The 15,297-nt window shown below is 52.8% G+C and overlaps 2 protein-coding genes across 5 annotated transcripts; one reads left to right on the top strand and one right to left on the bottom strand.

The window, feature by feature from the left end:
- Positions 1-152: 152 nt before the first annotated feature.
- Positions 153-3,582, top strand: Rell2 (RELT-like 2). 3 transcript variants are annotated; one of them, XM_013512220.1, is made up of 8 exons: positions 168-257; positions 667-900; positions 1,303-1,368; positions 1,464-1,530; positions 1,987-2,172; positions 2,421-2,796; positions 2,912-2,945; positions 3,180-3,582. In XM_013512220.1, the coding sequence occupies exons 2-7, from the start codon at positions 717-719 to the stop codon at positions 2,942-2,944; spliced, it is 912 nt and encodes a 303-aa protein (XP_013367674.1). In that variant the 5' UTR covers positions 168-257; positions 667-716; the 3' UTR covers position 2,945; positions 3,180-3,582. The 3 variants fall into 3 exon arrangements, with proteins under 3 accessions (XP_005380784.1, XP_013367675.1, XP_013367674.1); XM_005380727.1 differs by having other exon boundaries at positions 153-241; positions 2,912-3,582; XM_013512221.1 differs by having other exon boundaries at positions 159-248; positions 2,912-3,582.
- Positions 2,812-14,704, bottom strand: Fchsd1 (FCH and double SH3 domains 1). Of its 2 annotated transcripts, none has more exons than XM_005380729.2 (20): positions 14,595-14,704; positions 14,269-14,366; positions 13,658-13,703; positions 13,063-13,130; positions 12,591-12,732; positions 12,249-12,385; positions 12,089-12,152; positions 10,607-10,735; positions 9,930-10,052; positions 9,692-9,787; positions 9,182-9,301; positions 8,693-8,797; positions 8,397-8,558; positions 7,694-7,822; positions 7,529-7,612; positions 7,244-7,361; positions 6,883-7,103; positions 5,598-5,685; positions 4,225-4,280; positions 2,812-4,093 (listed from the first exon to the last, which is right to left on the bottom strand). In XM_005380729.2, exons 1-20 carry the CDS (start codon positions 14,613-14,615, stop codon positions 4,028-4,030), a joined length of 2,073 nt encoding a protein of 690 aa, XP_005380786.1. In that variant the 5' UTR covers positions 14,616-14,704; the 3' UTR covers positions 2,812-4,027. The 2 variants fall into 2 exon arrangements, with proteins under 2 accessions (XP_005380786.1, XP_005380785.1); XM_005380728.2 differs by having other exon boundaries at positions 12,591-12,726.
- Between the last annotated feature and the right edge of the window lie 593 nt (positions 14,705-15,297).

The raw sequence follows: 15,297 nt of genomic DNA, 5'->3' as shown, positions 1-15,297 counted from the left end.
GGCCAGTTATCCGGATCCTGCCGCGTCTCCCAACTAGCCCGCATCCCCCGCCATCCTTCCCTCCCCCCGCCAGCGCGGCACCGGTATCCGCAGCCACAGCCGGGAGCCGGTGGGGCGGCGAAGGGAAGAGGGAGAGGAATCAAGGGATGAGCACCGGGAGGGCATCGGGGGCCCTGAGCCGGACTAGGACGCCCCTGGAGCCAGAATCGGAGCCGGAGCCGGAGCCGGAACCAAAGCACCGGTACCGGGTGGGCCAGGTGATCGAGGTGGGAGGAAACGAAAAGGTGGGGAGGGATCTGGGAGTCCAGGGAGAGGAGGGGGCTGCAGAAAGGCCTGGCTTCCTAGAGGATGTGCGGGACGCTGACTCAGGCGAGATTTCTGCACTCACCACCTGAGAATTTTGTCCCATACCGTGCTGCAGTGACCTTGGGAGGGACTGAAGCGCGGGCTGAGCTGGAAGAGTTACCAGTCTGGGCGTTATGGAAGTGGAACCAGAATAGTGGCAGAGGGCTCACGCAGCCGCCATCTGGCCTCCAGCCTTGGTCGGTGTTGGTCGACCAGCACCCTTGGCCCGGACAGCTCCCTCGTTGGCTTGGGGCTGGGGCCGGAGTGCCTGATGGGGATCCTGAAGATTGCATTTGTACTCCTCCCCATCCCCTGCTGCAGCCCCCTAAATCCAGGAGGCGCCCTGGCCTGCGCTCGCCCCCCAGGGCCTCATGTCGGAACAACAGCCTGTCCTGGAGCCGCCCCAACATGGGCTGTACATGCTCTTCCTGCTTGTGCTGGTCTTCTTCCTCATGGGCCTTGTAGGCTTCATGATCTGCCACGTGCTCAAGAAGAAAGGCTACCGCTGCCGCACGTCTAGGGCCTCCGAGCCTGACGACGCCCAGCTCCAGCCCCGTGAGTGAGGAGCCTGGAACCCTGGCTCAGTCACCTTTTTCCTTTACCCCTCTTCCCACACCTCTTTCTGCCTTCCTGGACAACAGATCCAGGCCAAATCCTGATCCAGCCTGCAGGACGCCTAGTGATGATTTCGTGAGCAGGGTGTAGTAGTAGTAGGGTGACACCACCTTGAAAGCAAGGTTAGAGAAGGCTGCATGGGCAGGAAGTGCTCACACATGGTAGTGTTGGGCTCCCATTGACCTCCCCCATCTTTTCTGGCCCCTGAAATGCTAAAGTCCAGCAAGGAGGCAAATAGGTAAAGGGATATGTCTAGAGCAATCAACCACGGGGGCTGTCAGGTCATGTTCCCCCAAAGCTGACTCATTTCCTGCTCCCTTGCCAACCTCTCTCATCCTTCAGCTGAGGACGATGACGTGAATGAGGACACAGTAGAGAGGATTGTTCGCTGCATCATTCAAAATGAAGGTGGGTACAGGCTGACCCCTTGCTCCCTCTCACCCTGTCTTGCTCTTCCCTTGACCTCCACCTCCACTGACTCCCTCTTTTCCTTTCCCCCTCAGCCAATGCTGAGGCCTTAAAGGAGATGCTGGGGGACAGTGAAGGAGAAGGGACAGTGCAGCTCTCCAGGTGAGCTGGAAACAGGGCCAGCATGAATGAGCTTGCCTGGGAGAGTAGCCTCTCCTCCAGCACAGCCCTCTCCCAGCATCACTGCACGCTTGGGGTTGGGAGAGGGCCAGGCTAGCTACCTCACAGGAAGAAAGAAGTTCTGTAGCAGCCTCTGGTCCTTCCAACCATGTCTCCCAGCTAGAGCTCAGCAAGCCTAACAGTCACCTCTAGTGTCACTCTTTTCAGTTAAGCATTAACCTTTTTTTGTTTTGCTTTGTAGCAAACAGGGCTAGAAGGAGGAACACATGGTCACTGGCATCTTAATACTGAATTTATTAGATAAAGACAAAAGGATGTTGGGGCTGGGGGTCCATGGGGCTTCTGGGGGTTTAAAGAGCATGCTGAAAGAACAGGAGAAAACAGAACTGGAAAGGAAATAGAAGTATCATTTCTGTTCCCCTCCTCCCTGCTGTCCAGCATGGATGCCACCTCCAGCCTGCAAGACGGAGCCCCCTCCCATCACCACACAGTGCATCTGGGTTCTTCAGCCCCTTGCATCCACTGCAGCCGCAGCAAGAGGCCCCCACTTGTGCGTCAGGGCCGCTCCAAGGAAGGAAAAAGCCGCCCCCGTGCTGGGGAGACCACTGTATTCTCTGTGGGCAGGTGGGAAAACAACCCTCCAGGGAAAAAGAGCTTGAAGTAGAGACCCCAGTGATGGGACCCAGCTCCTTCCTTCTTGACTGGGAGCCATATCAAAAGTCAGGCTGCATGATATGCCCCACAATCTGAGAAAACCTCCCCCAACCTAGGCCAGAGAAAAATGGCCATCAAACCCAGAATGTCTCTGGTCAGAGGGGAGGACCAGGCACCCTGAGTTGTGGTCCTAAGCCCCAATGTTCTCTCCCTTCCAGGTTCCGGGTGACACACATTGAGAAGCGCTATGGGCTACACGAGCATCGTGATGGTTCCCCCATGGACAGGAGCTTGGCCTCTGGTGGGGGGCAGGACCCAAAGGGTGGTCAGGGGTCTGAGGGAGGCCAGCCCAGGGCAGGGATGCCTGCCATCGAGAGGCTGCCTCGTGAGGAGTTGCAGCCTCAGGTCCTAGCCAGCCCCCCAGTGCAGAATGGAGGACTCAGGGACACCAACCTTATCCCTTGTGCACATGACGGGAACCCTGGAACCTCTGCAGAGCTGACATTGGGGGCCAGAGGGAAGGGCCCAAGCCCAAAGCTGCCCAGTCAAAGGGCCAATGAACAGCCAAGCAAATTGGACACCTCAGATCATCAGGTATGAAGACGTGGCTAGGGCTGCAGTGGGCTCAGTTTTATTGTCCACTTCTTTGGGGATCACTGATAATGACTCACCACCTGTTCCTATTGTTGACACCTCCCCTTTCTCCCAGGTGTCTCCATCACAGGAAGCAGAGGGTATATGAGGTGAGTCTACCTGAGCCCCAAATCAGATGATCTTTCCCCCAACTTAAACTCCCTAAGCTCATCAGCTCTCAGTGCCCTGAACTCCCAGGGTGAAGTGCAGCTTTGGCCTGTGCTACAAATTCCTTGGCTGGTGGTGGGGAGTGGGTATGTTCTTCAGCAGATAGGGAAGGACTTAGAAAAGTTCGGATAGAGCTTGAACAAGAAGCAACACTGTTCCCCTTCCTCTCCTCCAAGCCTCTTCCTTCATTGTACTGATGGACTACCAGCGGGCAGGGCCAGGGGGAGTGGACATGAAGGCCCTCCCCTTCACTAGATGGCACTGCCCCCCGGTTGAGGGCCCAGCTCTACTTCCACCTGGAGTTGCATGGTCTCAGCCTGGGGGACCACTGGAGAAGTTACCCACACTCCTGGACCCGCACTCTTTTCCACATCCCTTATCTGCCAATAGGTCACCTGGCCTGCCTTCCCCAATACCTAGCTCCATACGCTCGAGCGTGGCAGCTGGGACCAGGCCCCCTTGGTGGGTCCCTAAAGCAATAGCACCTTAGGCATCCTGCCCTCTTGGCACAAGAGGTCCAGGGCCTGACTTGGCCTTTGTGCCCTTTATTCACTGTCAATAAATCCGCTCAGACCATTACAGCTGCTTTGCATACTGGCTCCATCTCCTTGTGACTCCCAAGGCCTGCTCCTCTCCTGGCCCCAATCCCAGTAACCCTGGCATCCAGAGTGGGATGGACCACACAGCCAAAGCAGAGACAGAGTTGGGCCAGAACCACTCAAGACTTTAGAGGGCGGGTTCCAGCCCTAGAGATTTTGGGGTATTTTACCACCCTAGAGATGGGGTGATGGCAGAAGACAAAGGGGTAGTTCCAGCCCTAAAAATGGCAGGAGGACAATGGGGAAATGAACTGGGTTCTAGCCCCAGAAAAGGGGAAAGGAGAAGTTTCTACCCCTGGAAGTGAGAGCAGATATGGGGGATATTCCAGCTTTTGGCTGTGTCACTCCAGATCATTCAGGGGGGTGGTCTGAAAGCATGGAGATAGGGGCAGCAGCATCACTAGGGGGCAGTGATCCCCATGGCTTCAGGTGAGAGAATCTGGATGGCCAGGGTCCGGGGCTTTAGCTGGTGGGGGAGGTGGTGGCCGCATCTGTAGGGAACACACAGTTAGTGCTCTAGAGTCCTTCCTCAGGATATCCCTGTCCATTCCCTCAGCCCAGCAGAGAACAGGACCAGCTGGAACGAGCACTCTATACCCACCCTCCAGCACAGGGCCCTTACCGGCCTGAGTCGAGGTGCCATTGGGTCCAGGGATCCAGGGCAGTCCAGGGCTGTTTCTAGAAACAAGAACCACTGTCAATGTTTAGGCTTTGGTTTTACTGCTGCATCTCCAGCATTCAGAATAGTGACACTCTATAAGTACTTGTTGGATTAACAAATAATCACCAACCTGAGCCATAAGCTGCATTAATCCATCCACCCTCAACCAGTATTTATTGAGCAACTGCTATATGATCAGCTTTGATCAAGGTACCAAAAAAAGGCAGGTGGGATACACAGCCCCTCTACCCTTCCAATGCCTCTCAGAATCTCAATAATGGAACATCAAAAATACAATGTGCTGGGGGGCTGGGGATTTAGCTCAGCGGCAAAAGCGCCTGCCTGGCAAGCGCAAGGTCGTGAGTTCGGTTCCCGGTACCGGAGAAAAACCAAAAAAAAAAAAAAAAAAAAAAAATACAATGTGCTGGACATAATGACACAGGCCTGTAAATCCCAGCTACTTGGAGCCTGAGGCAAGAGGACTACAAGTTCAAAGCCAGCTTGGGCAACTTAGCAAGACCCTGTTTGCAAATAAAAAATAAAAGGATTCAGTGGTAGAATGCCCCTGGGTTCAATCTCCAGTGCTGGGGTGGGGGTGAGGGGCGGGATGGCAAACAAACACAATGTCTGAGTGCTAAGTCATTTAAAATGAACTAGGGGGCAGGAAATGGTGGTGACTCCAGGGGGGTCAAGGATGACTCTGTAGCAGGTGGAAGCACTAGAAAGTTTTAGTAAAGATGGGTATTCCAAGAGCAAAAGAGAGAAGGAGGGCTGGGGTTGTAGTTCAGTGGTAGAATGCTTGCCTAGCATGTGCAAGGTCCTGGGTTCCATACCTAGCACCACAAAAAATGTCACAAGGAAAAAGGAATATACAAAGCTAGGTATTTGCATGATCCAAGGATACTAAGAGCAAAGGCTACATTTTGGGGGAATGCAGTGAGAGAAGGTAGGTAATTTTAAAAAGAACAATAAAATAGCTACTACTTGCATGCTTTACTACGTCCCAAGCACAATGCTGTATACACTATACATATCTTTTTAAATTCTTATAACCGTCCAATAAAGTAGTACCTTTGACCTCACTTTATAAAGGATATAAAAGGATGACAGACAAGTTAAATATCCCATATCAAGTCACATACCAGGCAGTGACAGAACAGGATCTGAAGCAGGCCAGCCTGGCTCCAAATCCCAAGCTGTTCTGCATCAAACTCTAGTGGACCCTACAGCAAGGTACACTGAGGCCAGGCAGAGAAGCAGAGTATGACCTGGGATTCCAAGCTTCCTCCTTGCCATCTCTTGTCCTTCCAGGATCCCCAATTCCCTCTACTCACCCCCGGGCAGGACAGGTGCAGGAGGTCCATCCAAAACAGAGGTGGGTGCAGGAGGGGAGAAGCTGGGAGGCGAAGGAGATGGCAGCATCTGGGACCAGGGTAGACACAGAGTTATTCCTGGCATATAGGAAACTTTCACTAGTTTCTTTTTTTCCTGGCCTAACAGTTCTGATTGCTGGCTTTATTGGTTATTTGTTGATGCACATCAAATTATTCCAAGCTTTAGCTGCTTATAGCAACCAACGCTTCTCTCTCAGATGCTAGCTTGGCTTTTTGTTGTCTCATTGGAGCGGGGCTTGAACACACATACTAGGCACACTGGGCATGCTACACCTGCCTGCACTGAGCTACAGCCCCAGACTTGCTGAGTTAGTTTCTGTGGTTCAGGAATGAGGCTCAGCTGGGAGGTCTGGCAGCCAGACTGCTGGCCAGGGCTGTGGCCAAATAAGGGTCTGGTTTGTGTGGGAGGACTCCTCCCAGGGGGGGAGCGGGTTCATGCACAAGGCTAGCCAGCTCTTTTCATCTCACCTTCAATTCCTATCCCACTACTTCCCAGTACAAGTGGGAATTGGCCAAATGCTTGTATTGACGCAGGAATTCATTCAGTCTTCACTAACACCCCATGAGACAAGCTTTTTTTTTTTTTTTTCAAGACAGGGTCTTGCTATATAGTTCAGGCTGGCCTTGAATCCACTATGTAAACCAGGCTGGCCTTGAACCCACTGTGATCCTCCTGTCTCAGCATCCCAAATGCTAGGACTACAGGCATTCACCACCATGCTTGGCTGAACCAAGCATTTTTATGACTCCAATGTCAGAGGTGAGATTCAGGTTAAGCCATCTGTCTGAGATCACAGTGTGATTAGAATGCTAACTAGAACATGCATCTCCTAACTCCCAGTCCGATGTTCTCCCTGCTGTACTGTACTAATAGCATCACAATTTAAGTACCTCCTATGTCCCACAGGACTAAGGATTCTACCCCTATTATTTCTAGTCATGATAATGAGCTTGCCAAGCCAGGTATTATCTTCATTTTACACATGAAGAAACAAGCGACTGGCAGTTAAGTGACTGCCCAAGATCATGCAATGGAAATGAGAACTTAGGTCTATCTAGCACTAAAGTCCTCGAAACTCCTATGAAGGTTGCCTTGGTTTCCCTTTTGTCTGCCCAGTCAAAGGAGATAGAAAGGCCCAAGCCACTATAGGAGGTAAACCTGGGCCTTACTGGAGTGAGAGGGTCAACTCAAAGGTACTTGGGACACAGGAGAACAAAGCCTCACCTGTTCAGGGTCAGAGAGTTCAGGGGGGCCAGGGGGCCCAAGTAGCTCCTCCACAAGTAGGGAAGGGAAGACCCCAACATGACCCCCAAATTCTCCCCGCCAGAAGCCATCATCCACTCCATCCTGGGCCCGGGGCAGCAGGCGGATGAGCGCCCCTTCAGGAAAGCTCAGCTCTTCTTCACTTTGGCCAATGTAGCTGTACAGGGCTCTGGCCAGGAATGCTGCAGAAGCCCAGAATAAACGGTGGGAAAAGGAGTGAGATGGTGGTACCCTCAATCCGTGATACCCCAAAGCCGTAATAAGCACCTAATAATTTGTCTCCATATCCAGGGCCTCTGGACCCAGAACTTTTTTTTCTTACCTGTGGGCTCTGCCCCTGAGGGATTGTCACTGTCATGGCCGCTCTCAGGAAGGGAGAGATCCGGGAAGTTGAGATAGCGCTCAGGGACAAAGCCTACTTCACCATACTGGTTCCGAGCCTGCTCACCCAGCAATGTGAATGGACATTAGACTTTCCTCAGTAGTCCATGGCCCTGGCTCTTCTCCATTCAGGCTTCCAACTTTGCCTGGATGGGTCCTTGGGGGGGCCATAGAGAAGTCCTCCCACTGCCCCAACACAAGGTCAGTATCAGGGTCCCATACACACCTTGACCCATTCATCAGCATCTCCCTCCTCGATAACCTCCAGCCATTCACCCTCCATGATGGTCAACTCATCCTCATGCCCTGCCTAAAAGCCCCACAAGGAAGAATTCAGGATTTGGGTATCCCCAACTGTTGCCCCACCTGAAGTCCCCAAGCCCATTCATACCTGATAGCCAAACACCACATGTGCAGGGCAGGGGAGCGGCCTGGTGGCCAAGGCTGGAGGGGCAGGCTCTTCAAAGAGCTCTCCTGTCTCCTCACATTCATCAAAGTCAGAAAGCTCAGCATCCTCAGCCTGGAGCAGGGCAGAGGACACATATGATTATGGGGCCTCCTCCATCCTACCCTCAAGGACACTAGGAATCCTCCTCCAAGGTAGAACCCCCAACCAACCACCACTTCTCAACCAAAATCACCACAGAGCAGAATGGTACTAAATGATAGCCACTGAAGGCTTGATATGTGCCCTGCACAATGCTAAGTATGTTATGTATATTATTGCATTTACTCTTCATAATAATCTGCTGTTATTTTGAATTACAAACCTCCTTTCACTTTTGAAGAAACCAAGGTTCAGAAAGGTTAAGTCATTTTATAAAATCACACAGCCAGTAAGTGGAGTGGCTGGTACTCAAACCACTTAAGTTGCTTCCAGAACCTGAGTTCTGACCATTATATCATGATAAAAGTTTACTGAGGACTTTCTGTGCCAAAAACTATGCAGATAATTTACATGAATCATCACATTTAAGCCTCATAACAGCCCTCTAAGTTAGGTACTGTTCTGAGTCCCATTTTAGAGGATCTGCCTCCTCCTGGGGAATTTCACCCTCCTGGGTGTGTATGGCTGGGCTGGGGGAAGTGCTCACAGTAGGAGAGAGGTCCCTCTGGGACAGCCGAGCCTCACTGAGCCGTCGTTCCTGTTCCACCTCATCCTGGGCCTGGGTCATGGCTGGCTTCAGCCAGTGCTGTACATCCAGGCCAGCCTCCTGCAGCAGGGCCAGCCGGGCAGCCCCCTTCACCTGGCTCACCTGGCATGAGAAGGAAGGGTGGAGCCTGGCCAACTGTCTGCTCTCTGTTTCCCCACTTCCTCCCATCAGGAAGAGGAGTGGGCTGTCAAAGAAGAAGGGATCTCCGTAGCTCAAAGCCCAGGGCTGAGCCTTACCTGTGCACGCCGAATGCTGTCCCTCACTTCCTGAAGCCGCTGCTCTATGCCTGGAGCCTCGCGCTCTGGAGCCTGCTGTCGCCTCTGCTCTAGGCGCTGCAGCACCTAAGGGGGGTGGGGGAGCCAGGTGGAGCCACGGGTAGACCAGAACTTACTCTGGGCTTTGTACTTTGCTAGCTGAATCACTTGCATTGTCATTTAATCTTTCCTGTGAAGTGGGTGTTACTATCGGCCACACTTTAGTGATGAGGAAACTGAAGTCCACAGAGGTGAAGTCACTTTCTTACTCAAGGTTACAGAACTCGAAAGCAGCAGAAGACAATTTGAGCCCAGGTTAGTCTACCTCCAAACGCTGTGCTCACTACTGCAGCTACTACTGTGTCACACCGTTGTTAAAATACCCTTCCCTCCCCTCCTCCCCAAGGACTCTAGGGATCCCCATCCCTCAGCATTTCTTACCCACCCCCAACTCCTGCGCCCCCACCTCACCCGATGCCCGTGGTGCTGGATCTTGTAGTCACGGGCAGCTCGGCTCGTCCAGCGCTGGATCTCTTTCTCCAGGCTCCTCTCCTCAGCCGTGCCTTCTGCTCCCTCTTCCAGCACACACACCTGAATGGGATGGGTGTGTTGTGAGGAGGACCTGAGATTGTGCCTCTTCTCCAGTTCCCTCCTTTTATCTCTCTTTTGTCTTAACCTCTAAAGACAGGGACAAAGAGGTGGGAGCACATGGCTATGTCTGTGGACACAGACATATACACAGTGTGGGCACAGAGAGTCCTAGGAATGAGATCCTGGTAGATGAACAGTGATGAATGGAGAGAACACTGCAGTACAGAGATTGAGTGGTGAACTAAGGTGCATCTGTGTCTCATGGTAGAAGGGAGACAACTAGAATTGTTTCTCCAAGGTTTAAGAGCAGATGAGTTAATACAGGGTGGGAGGGCTAAATCATAGTTTTGTTTATATTTGGCCTTCTTCCAACAATAAGGCAAGTCTCACCTGATCAGCCCCTGCCGGCTGAAACTGCTGAGGTGGGGTGGGAAAAAACACTCCAGGCTCCTGAAGAAATACCTTCACATCCTGCTCCCAGTTTACCTGGGGCAGAAAAAGGTGTGATCACCCACTCACAGGGCTCCTCTCCAACCTTGTCCCCAGTACCTCTTGGAGAAAAGAGGACAAAATGCAAAGGAAAGGGGTGGAAGGATCTCTAAGGGTGCTCTCATGGCCCTGCCCTCACCTGGGAGGTGGCTTGGCCCCCATGGCGGGCATGCTCCAGGACCATCTCTGCAGCTTCCAGCTCAGTTCGGCTCAATAAGGTCAGGGGGTCCCTCAAGTGTTCTGACAGCTCGCTGACCAGGGCCTGAAGAGAAATCCAAGATACTAACACCACCCTTTCCCCCAGGCCTCTACTGCAAAGCAGGGTCTCTGTCCAAGGTCTGGGTGAGGGACGGACATGAAGGATGGGAAGGAGGGAAGGAATAAAACATCATTACTACTTCTGATGCAGGCCTTCATGTGTGCATACCCCTTAACTATTTGTTTATTTTGTAGTGCTGGGGATGGGGCCCAGGGCCTTGTACATGCTAGGCAGGTGCTCTATCACTGAGCTACACCCCAACCCTACTTAACAGTTTAAAAAATATTATTATACTCCTTCTCTTTTATTAAACCTCATTCATAGATAAGGTAGGCAGAACTGGGGTTAACCCCGGTAAGGAATGTGGGACTCAGAGGGGTTTAAGGACACTGTATCATGTATACAGACAGCTAGAATCAGAACAAGAACCCAAGTATGTACCTTCTACCTACTCTGGGCAAGCTAGTCTCTAGCATCAGCCAGCCTCATGGGAAGTGGGAAGCAGAGGGTGGCCCTCCCCCTTGTGAGAGGCAGGGGTAATCCGGGTTAGGACTGACTTTGAGCAGGGCAGGCAGTTCCTCCTTGTAGTAGTGGTCAAGGTGCGCATTCGTGGCTACCAAGTTGAACAGGTATTCATTGCGGGCTGCTCTCAGCTGCTGGGAATACTGGGCTGACTGGGCAGATAGCTAAGAGCAGGAAAGAGGTGTCAACAAGGAGCCTTGGGCCCAAGGCCACCCAAAGCCAGATCCAGCATAGGTCCCCACATTATCGAATACTTACTATGTGTTTGGGCACTATACGAAAAATGTCACATGCAACTCCTTCTCAAAATCCTGTAGTGTCGGCATGTTCAACCCACAGCCTGCAGGCCACACGCAGCCCCTAAACAGCTACTCATGCAGCCCCATAATACTGTGACCCTTTAACATGATTACATCGTTTCTATCAATATCTTTCATGACTCAACTGCATGGTGCTCCAGCATAGACAACAACAATGGAATGCTGTGTAGGGGAGAGCACAGTGCGATGCTAACTCCCGCCTCCTGTGCCTGCCACACACAGTCAGTGCATTTGTGAACAACTACTTTCAAAGACGAAGCATGCAAGGAGTAAAAGTGAATTCAAAGTTTCTGATGAGCACCTTGAGAACTCACTAAGAGTTGCAACCCCTTCCATCAAACCAGACACTATTGCTTTAGTTTCACAAAAACAAGGTCAATAGCCCACTAGTTTTATGTTTATGTTGCCTTATTTTTAAAAAGGAAGCTTTGTTACTTATATACATTAACTACATATATGCAGCCCAAGACAATTCCTCTTCACTCACTGTGGCCAAGGCAAGGTGAAAGATTGGACACTCACACTCTAGTGCTTTCTACATGCATCTAAAATAAAATCCAAACTGTTCCCATCAGTGATTTACCAGGTCCAACATGAGCTGGTCCCCACAGCCTCTCTTTTAACTGCTTATCCCTTTGCTCACAGTGTTCCAGGCACCTGGCCTTCTCTCAGTTCTTCGAGTCTCCAAAGTCATTTCCACCTCAGGCCCCACTCACCATTCCCTCTCCCTGGGATGTTCTTTCCCTGTATCTTTGCATGGCTGGTGGGGTCCTTCTTGCCACTCAGGCCACTTGTTCAGAAAGGCCTTCTATCTAAATTATACCCCTTTGTTGTTACCCTACATCATGGCACCTGGTTTTATTTCTATCTCCATCTGATTATTTACATATTCTCTGTCTCCTTCAATCAGACTGTGAGGGCAAGAACTCCCATAGTCATGTTTTCCACTGTGTCCCCATTGACAGAACAGTGCCCAGTACACGGAGATCTTCAAAAAGTACATATTAAAGGAATGAAAAGATATTATTTCTACTGCTTAGATGCAGAAAATGAGGTGTAGAAAAATCAGCTAAGTTAACCACAGTCACCCACCTAGGAAGTAGGAGAGTCTGGACTCTACCCACTCTCTTATACTTATGCCCCTGGGTTCTAAACCACTAGACCACTCTGCCCCACTCCTATTTTTTTCCTCCAAACCTTGGTGCTCAGTTTCTGGAGACTGGTCCGAGAGTGGAAGATCCCATGGTCGCTTCGATTCAGCCTGTGCAGGTGAGGGAGAAGAACCGGCATCAGGCCTAGCTCTGATGCTTTGGCGCCATGTCTCCGGCTCAGGCCTCCTCACCTCCCATGGGCCTACCTGGCTTTGACATCAGCTGCCTTCTCCTGTGCCAAGGTCCACACACGCTCCCGCTGCCCGTATAGCTTCCGACTTCGGCTCAGCTCCCGGACAGACTGCAGCACCTCAGCCTGCGCCCTCTGGAGGCTCTCTGTTCCCTAGTGGCATGAACACAAAGTCCTGACCCGGGCCACCTCCAGTCCCCAACCAGCTCTTCCTTCACCCCATACTCTTTGTTTGTTTGTTTGTTTGTTTTGGTTTTTCTCCGGTACCGGGAACCAAACTCACGACCTTGCGCTTGCCAGGCAGGCGCTTTGCCGCTGAGCTAAATCCCCAGCCCCCCACCCCATACTCTTAACATACCTTCCTAAGCACCTGCTCCTTGGCACTCCGCCCTGTGCCCCCTGCTAGGTCACGGAATCGGTCAGACACCTGGAGACGAGTTTGGCCTCCTGCCACGGTGGCATCCAGCAGGCAGCGCCAGGCAGCAAACACTGTCCTGTCCCTCCCCAGAGAAAGTCCATGTTGAAGAGGGGAACACTCCACAGCCTCATGAGATGCCCCCAACACCGTGGGAGACAGAGTGCTTTCCCTTCCCCCCTTGTCTGGGAGCCCATCAATCGATCAGCCCATTAGCTCAGCCACAAGATCACTCATGCCCTCGGCCCTCACCCACAATGTCCTTGCTGGGTCAGCTCCTCTCCTGCTGCTGCGTCAGCTCTACCTGCAGCTCACAGGCCCTGCCCCGTCACTAGCCCTTCATCTCCACAGGTTTCAGGGGCTGAGCTCCCCTTCACTTTTGCCCCCTGTGGCCCTCTGCCTCCATGAGACCCACCTGCTGTCCATCTCCCCACTCCGCTGTCCTTCCCTCTTCAGGAATGGCCCGGCCAGCTTCTGTAGTGCCTGGTGAGAAAGCCATCACGAGCTCAGTTCCCTTTCCAAGAGCCAACTGGGAGAACACAAGACCACAGTATACCATTCTTTGGATGTAGAAGATGTACTACTTGCTTTGCTAAATGCCTTTTATTCGTTATAATATTTAATCCTTACAACAACCCTACATGAAAGTAAGGTACTATTATTGTTGTTTTGAGATAGTGTCTCGCTCTGGAGTTTAGGCTGGCCTTGAACTCACTACGTAGGCCAAGCTGGTCTCAAACTTGTGGCAATCTCTCTGCCTCAGCCTCCCAAGAGCTGCAATGACAGGCCTGTGCCACTATGCCCAGCAAATAAGGTATTATTATTATTATTATTATTCCCATTTCACAGAAAAAGAGTAAGGCCAAAAAATGTTAAGTAACTTATTCACAGTCACACAGCTAGTATGCAGCACAATGGCGTTTGACTCTAGGCATTTGTTCTTGACCACAACAGAGGGTGTACAGGAAGAAAGAACAAAAAAAAAAAAGGCCCAGAGAAGAGTCCCATACCTGTCCATACTCCCGCTCAATGGCTGCCCTCTGCTTGCTGTAGGATCTGTGGAGATTGTCAAGTGAGGTGGCGATTATAGTAATTGGCCATGTTACCCCACTCTCAATCCTCTCTTCCGCCTGGGCAGGAAGAAGAGGGGAGCCAGTGCAGAGTGTGGCTGCACTCAGAGGGAATGGGAGTGAGGAGACAGTCCTTGAGATCACCTCAGGCAACGCAACACAAGACAGGCTCATTCCCTGCTCAGAACCTCGGCTGGATCCGCCCCACCCCCGGAGGGCCATCTGTGGGCTTGGAGGTGAGGACTGCTGGGGGCCCACAATCGGGTCCGCCAGGCTTCCAGCAGGTCTAGTAGACGGAGGGGATTCTGCCCTGAGCTTGACTATGGGGTGCGGGTGCGGTGTAGAGTCAAGGGTTTGAGGACGCTCCCCATGTGTTTACATGTGTGCATTTCCAATATCCAGAGGTAGGCCTAGGGTGAGGGCCGCGGCGGGGAAGCGGGAGGCCTCTGCGCCCCGGCACGCCCCCTCCCGGCCCCGGCAGTCGGAGGTTGGGGGAGGAGAGGCGCGCCAGGCAGAGGCTGGGGCGTGTGAAGGCGAGGGGTCAGGGCTACCTGATGTCCTCCAGCAGATCCGCCTCCCTCTGCTGCCGTGTCTGAAGGATGCTCAGCTGCTCCAGGAAGCGAAGCTTCACCTCCTGGGCCGGCTTCACCTATGGGATTCAGGGGAGGATGAAGATCGCCGGCGTGGGCACCTAAAAAACACTCCGCGCAGGGGGCGGTGAGGGGGCGGGGCCGAGGAGCGCAGAGTCGCATCCTCGGTTACTTCTCTGCTAGGCTTTGACCCCTCCCCGACCCCGGCCCCCACCCCAGTCGGTGCCCCTGGGGCTCCCTCCGCTGTCCCGGCCCGCCAGGAGTCTCCACTCCAGAGCCCATCTCACTTTTCGGGGCGGCGGCTGCATCTCCGCTCTGGCCAAGGCGGCCGGCGACTCGACTCCGGAACTCGAGGAGGCCCGGCCCACGGCAGAGCCCCGCCCCCGATCTGGCCCGGTTCCGCCCTCGCCCCGCCCACGCCGGGTCCAGCTACGCGCTGAGCGCGGAAGCTCTAGGGCAGCAGAGGAGCTGAGCCTCTTGTTATTGCTGCGCACACCCGGGAAGGGCCCGGGCCGCGGGGCGGACGCAGCGTCTGCTGGGCGGTAGGGAGAACCCTGGGCTTCTGAGTGAAGACGCCTAGGTTCTATTTCTAGGGTAGCCACTGATTCAGCCTGTAATTATATCTAGTCATTCATTTACATATGCATATCATCAGTCCCAAGGCCACAGGTGAAGAATGGCAAGAAACTCAAAGGTGACCAGGGAAACTGAGTCACAGAAACCTGAGTGAAGATGCATCTGACGAAGGGAGACAGGGCTGGTTCCATACCTTTTTTTTCCCCCTAATTCCTGCTAAACTGGAAAAGCCAGCATGAGCAGGTTGAGAAAGATGCCTGGAGTCAGGAAGGAACCAAGCCTAGAGGAAAAGCCAGGTACATTCTGGGCTCCACTGGACACTAACCGATACCAGCGAGGGGGCAGAAGCTTGGATGATGCACATGGGGCCTTATCGCACGGAAAGCTTCAGGGAACATCAGGCTCTGCACACCA

The sequence above is a fragment of the Chinchilla lanigera genome, unplaced genomic scaffold (genome assembly GCF_000276665.1).
Source record: "Chinchilla lanigera isolate Chin_1 unplaced genomic scaffold, ChiLan1.0 scaffold00014, whole genome shotgun sequence".
Lineage (NCBI taxonomy): Eukaryota > Metazoa > Chordata > Mammalia > Rodentia > Chinchillidae > Chinchilla > Chinchilla lanigera.
This window is presented reverse-complemented; position numbering and strand designations above follow the sequence as displayed.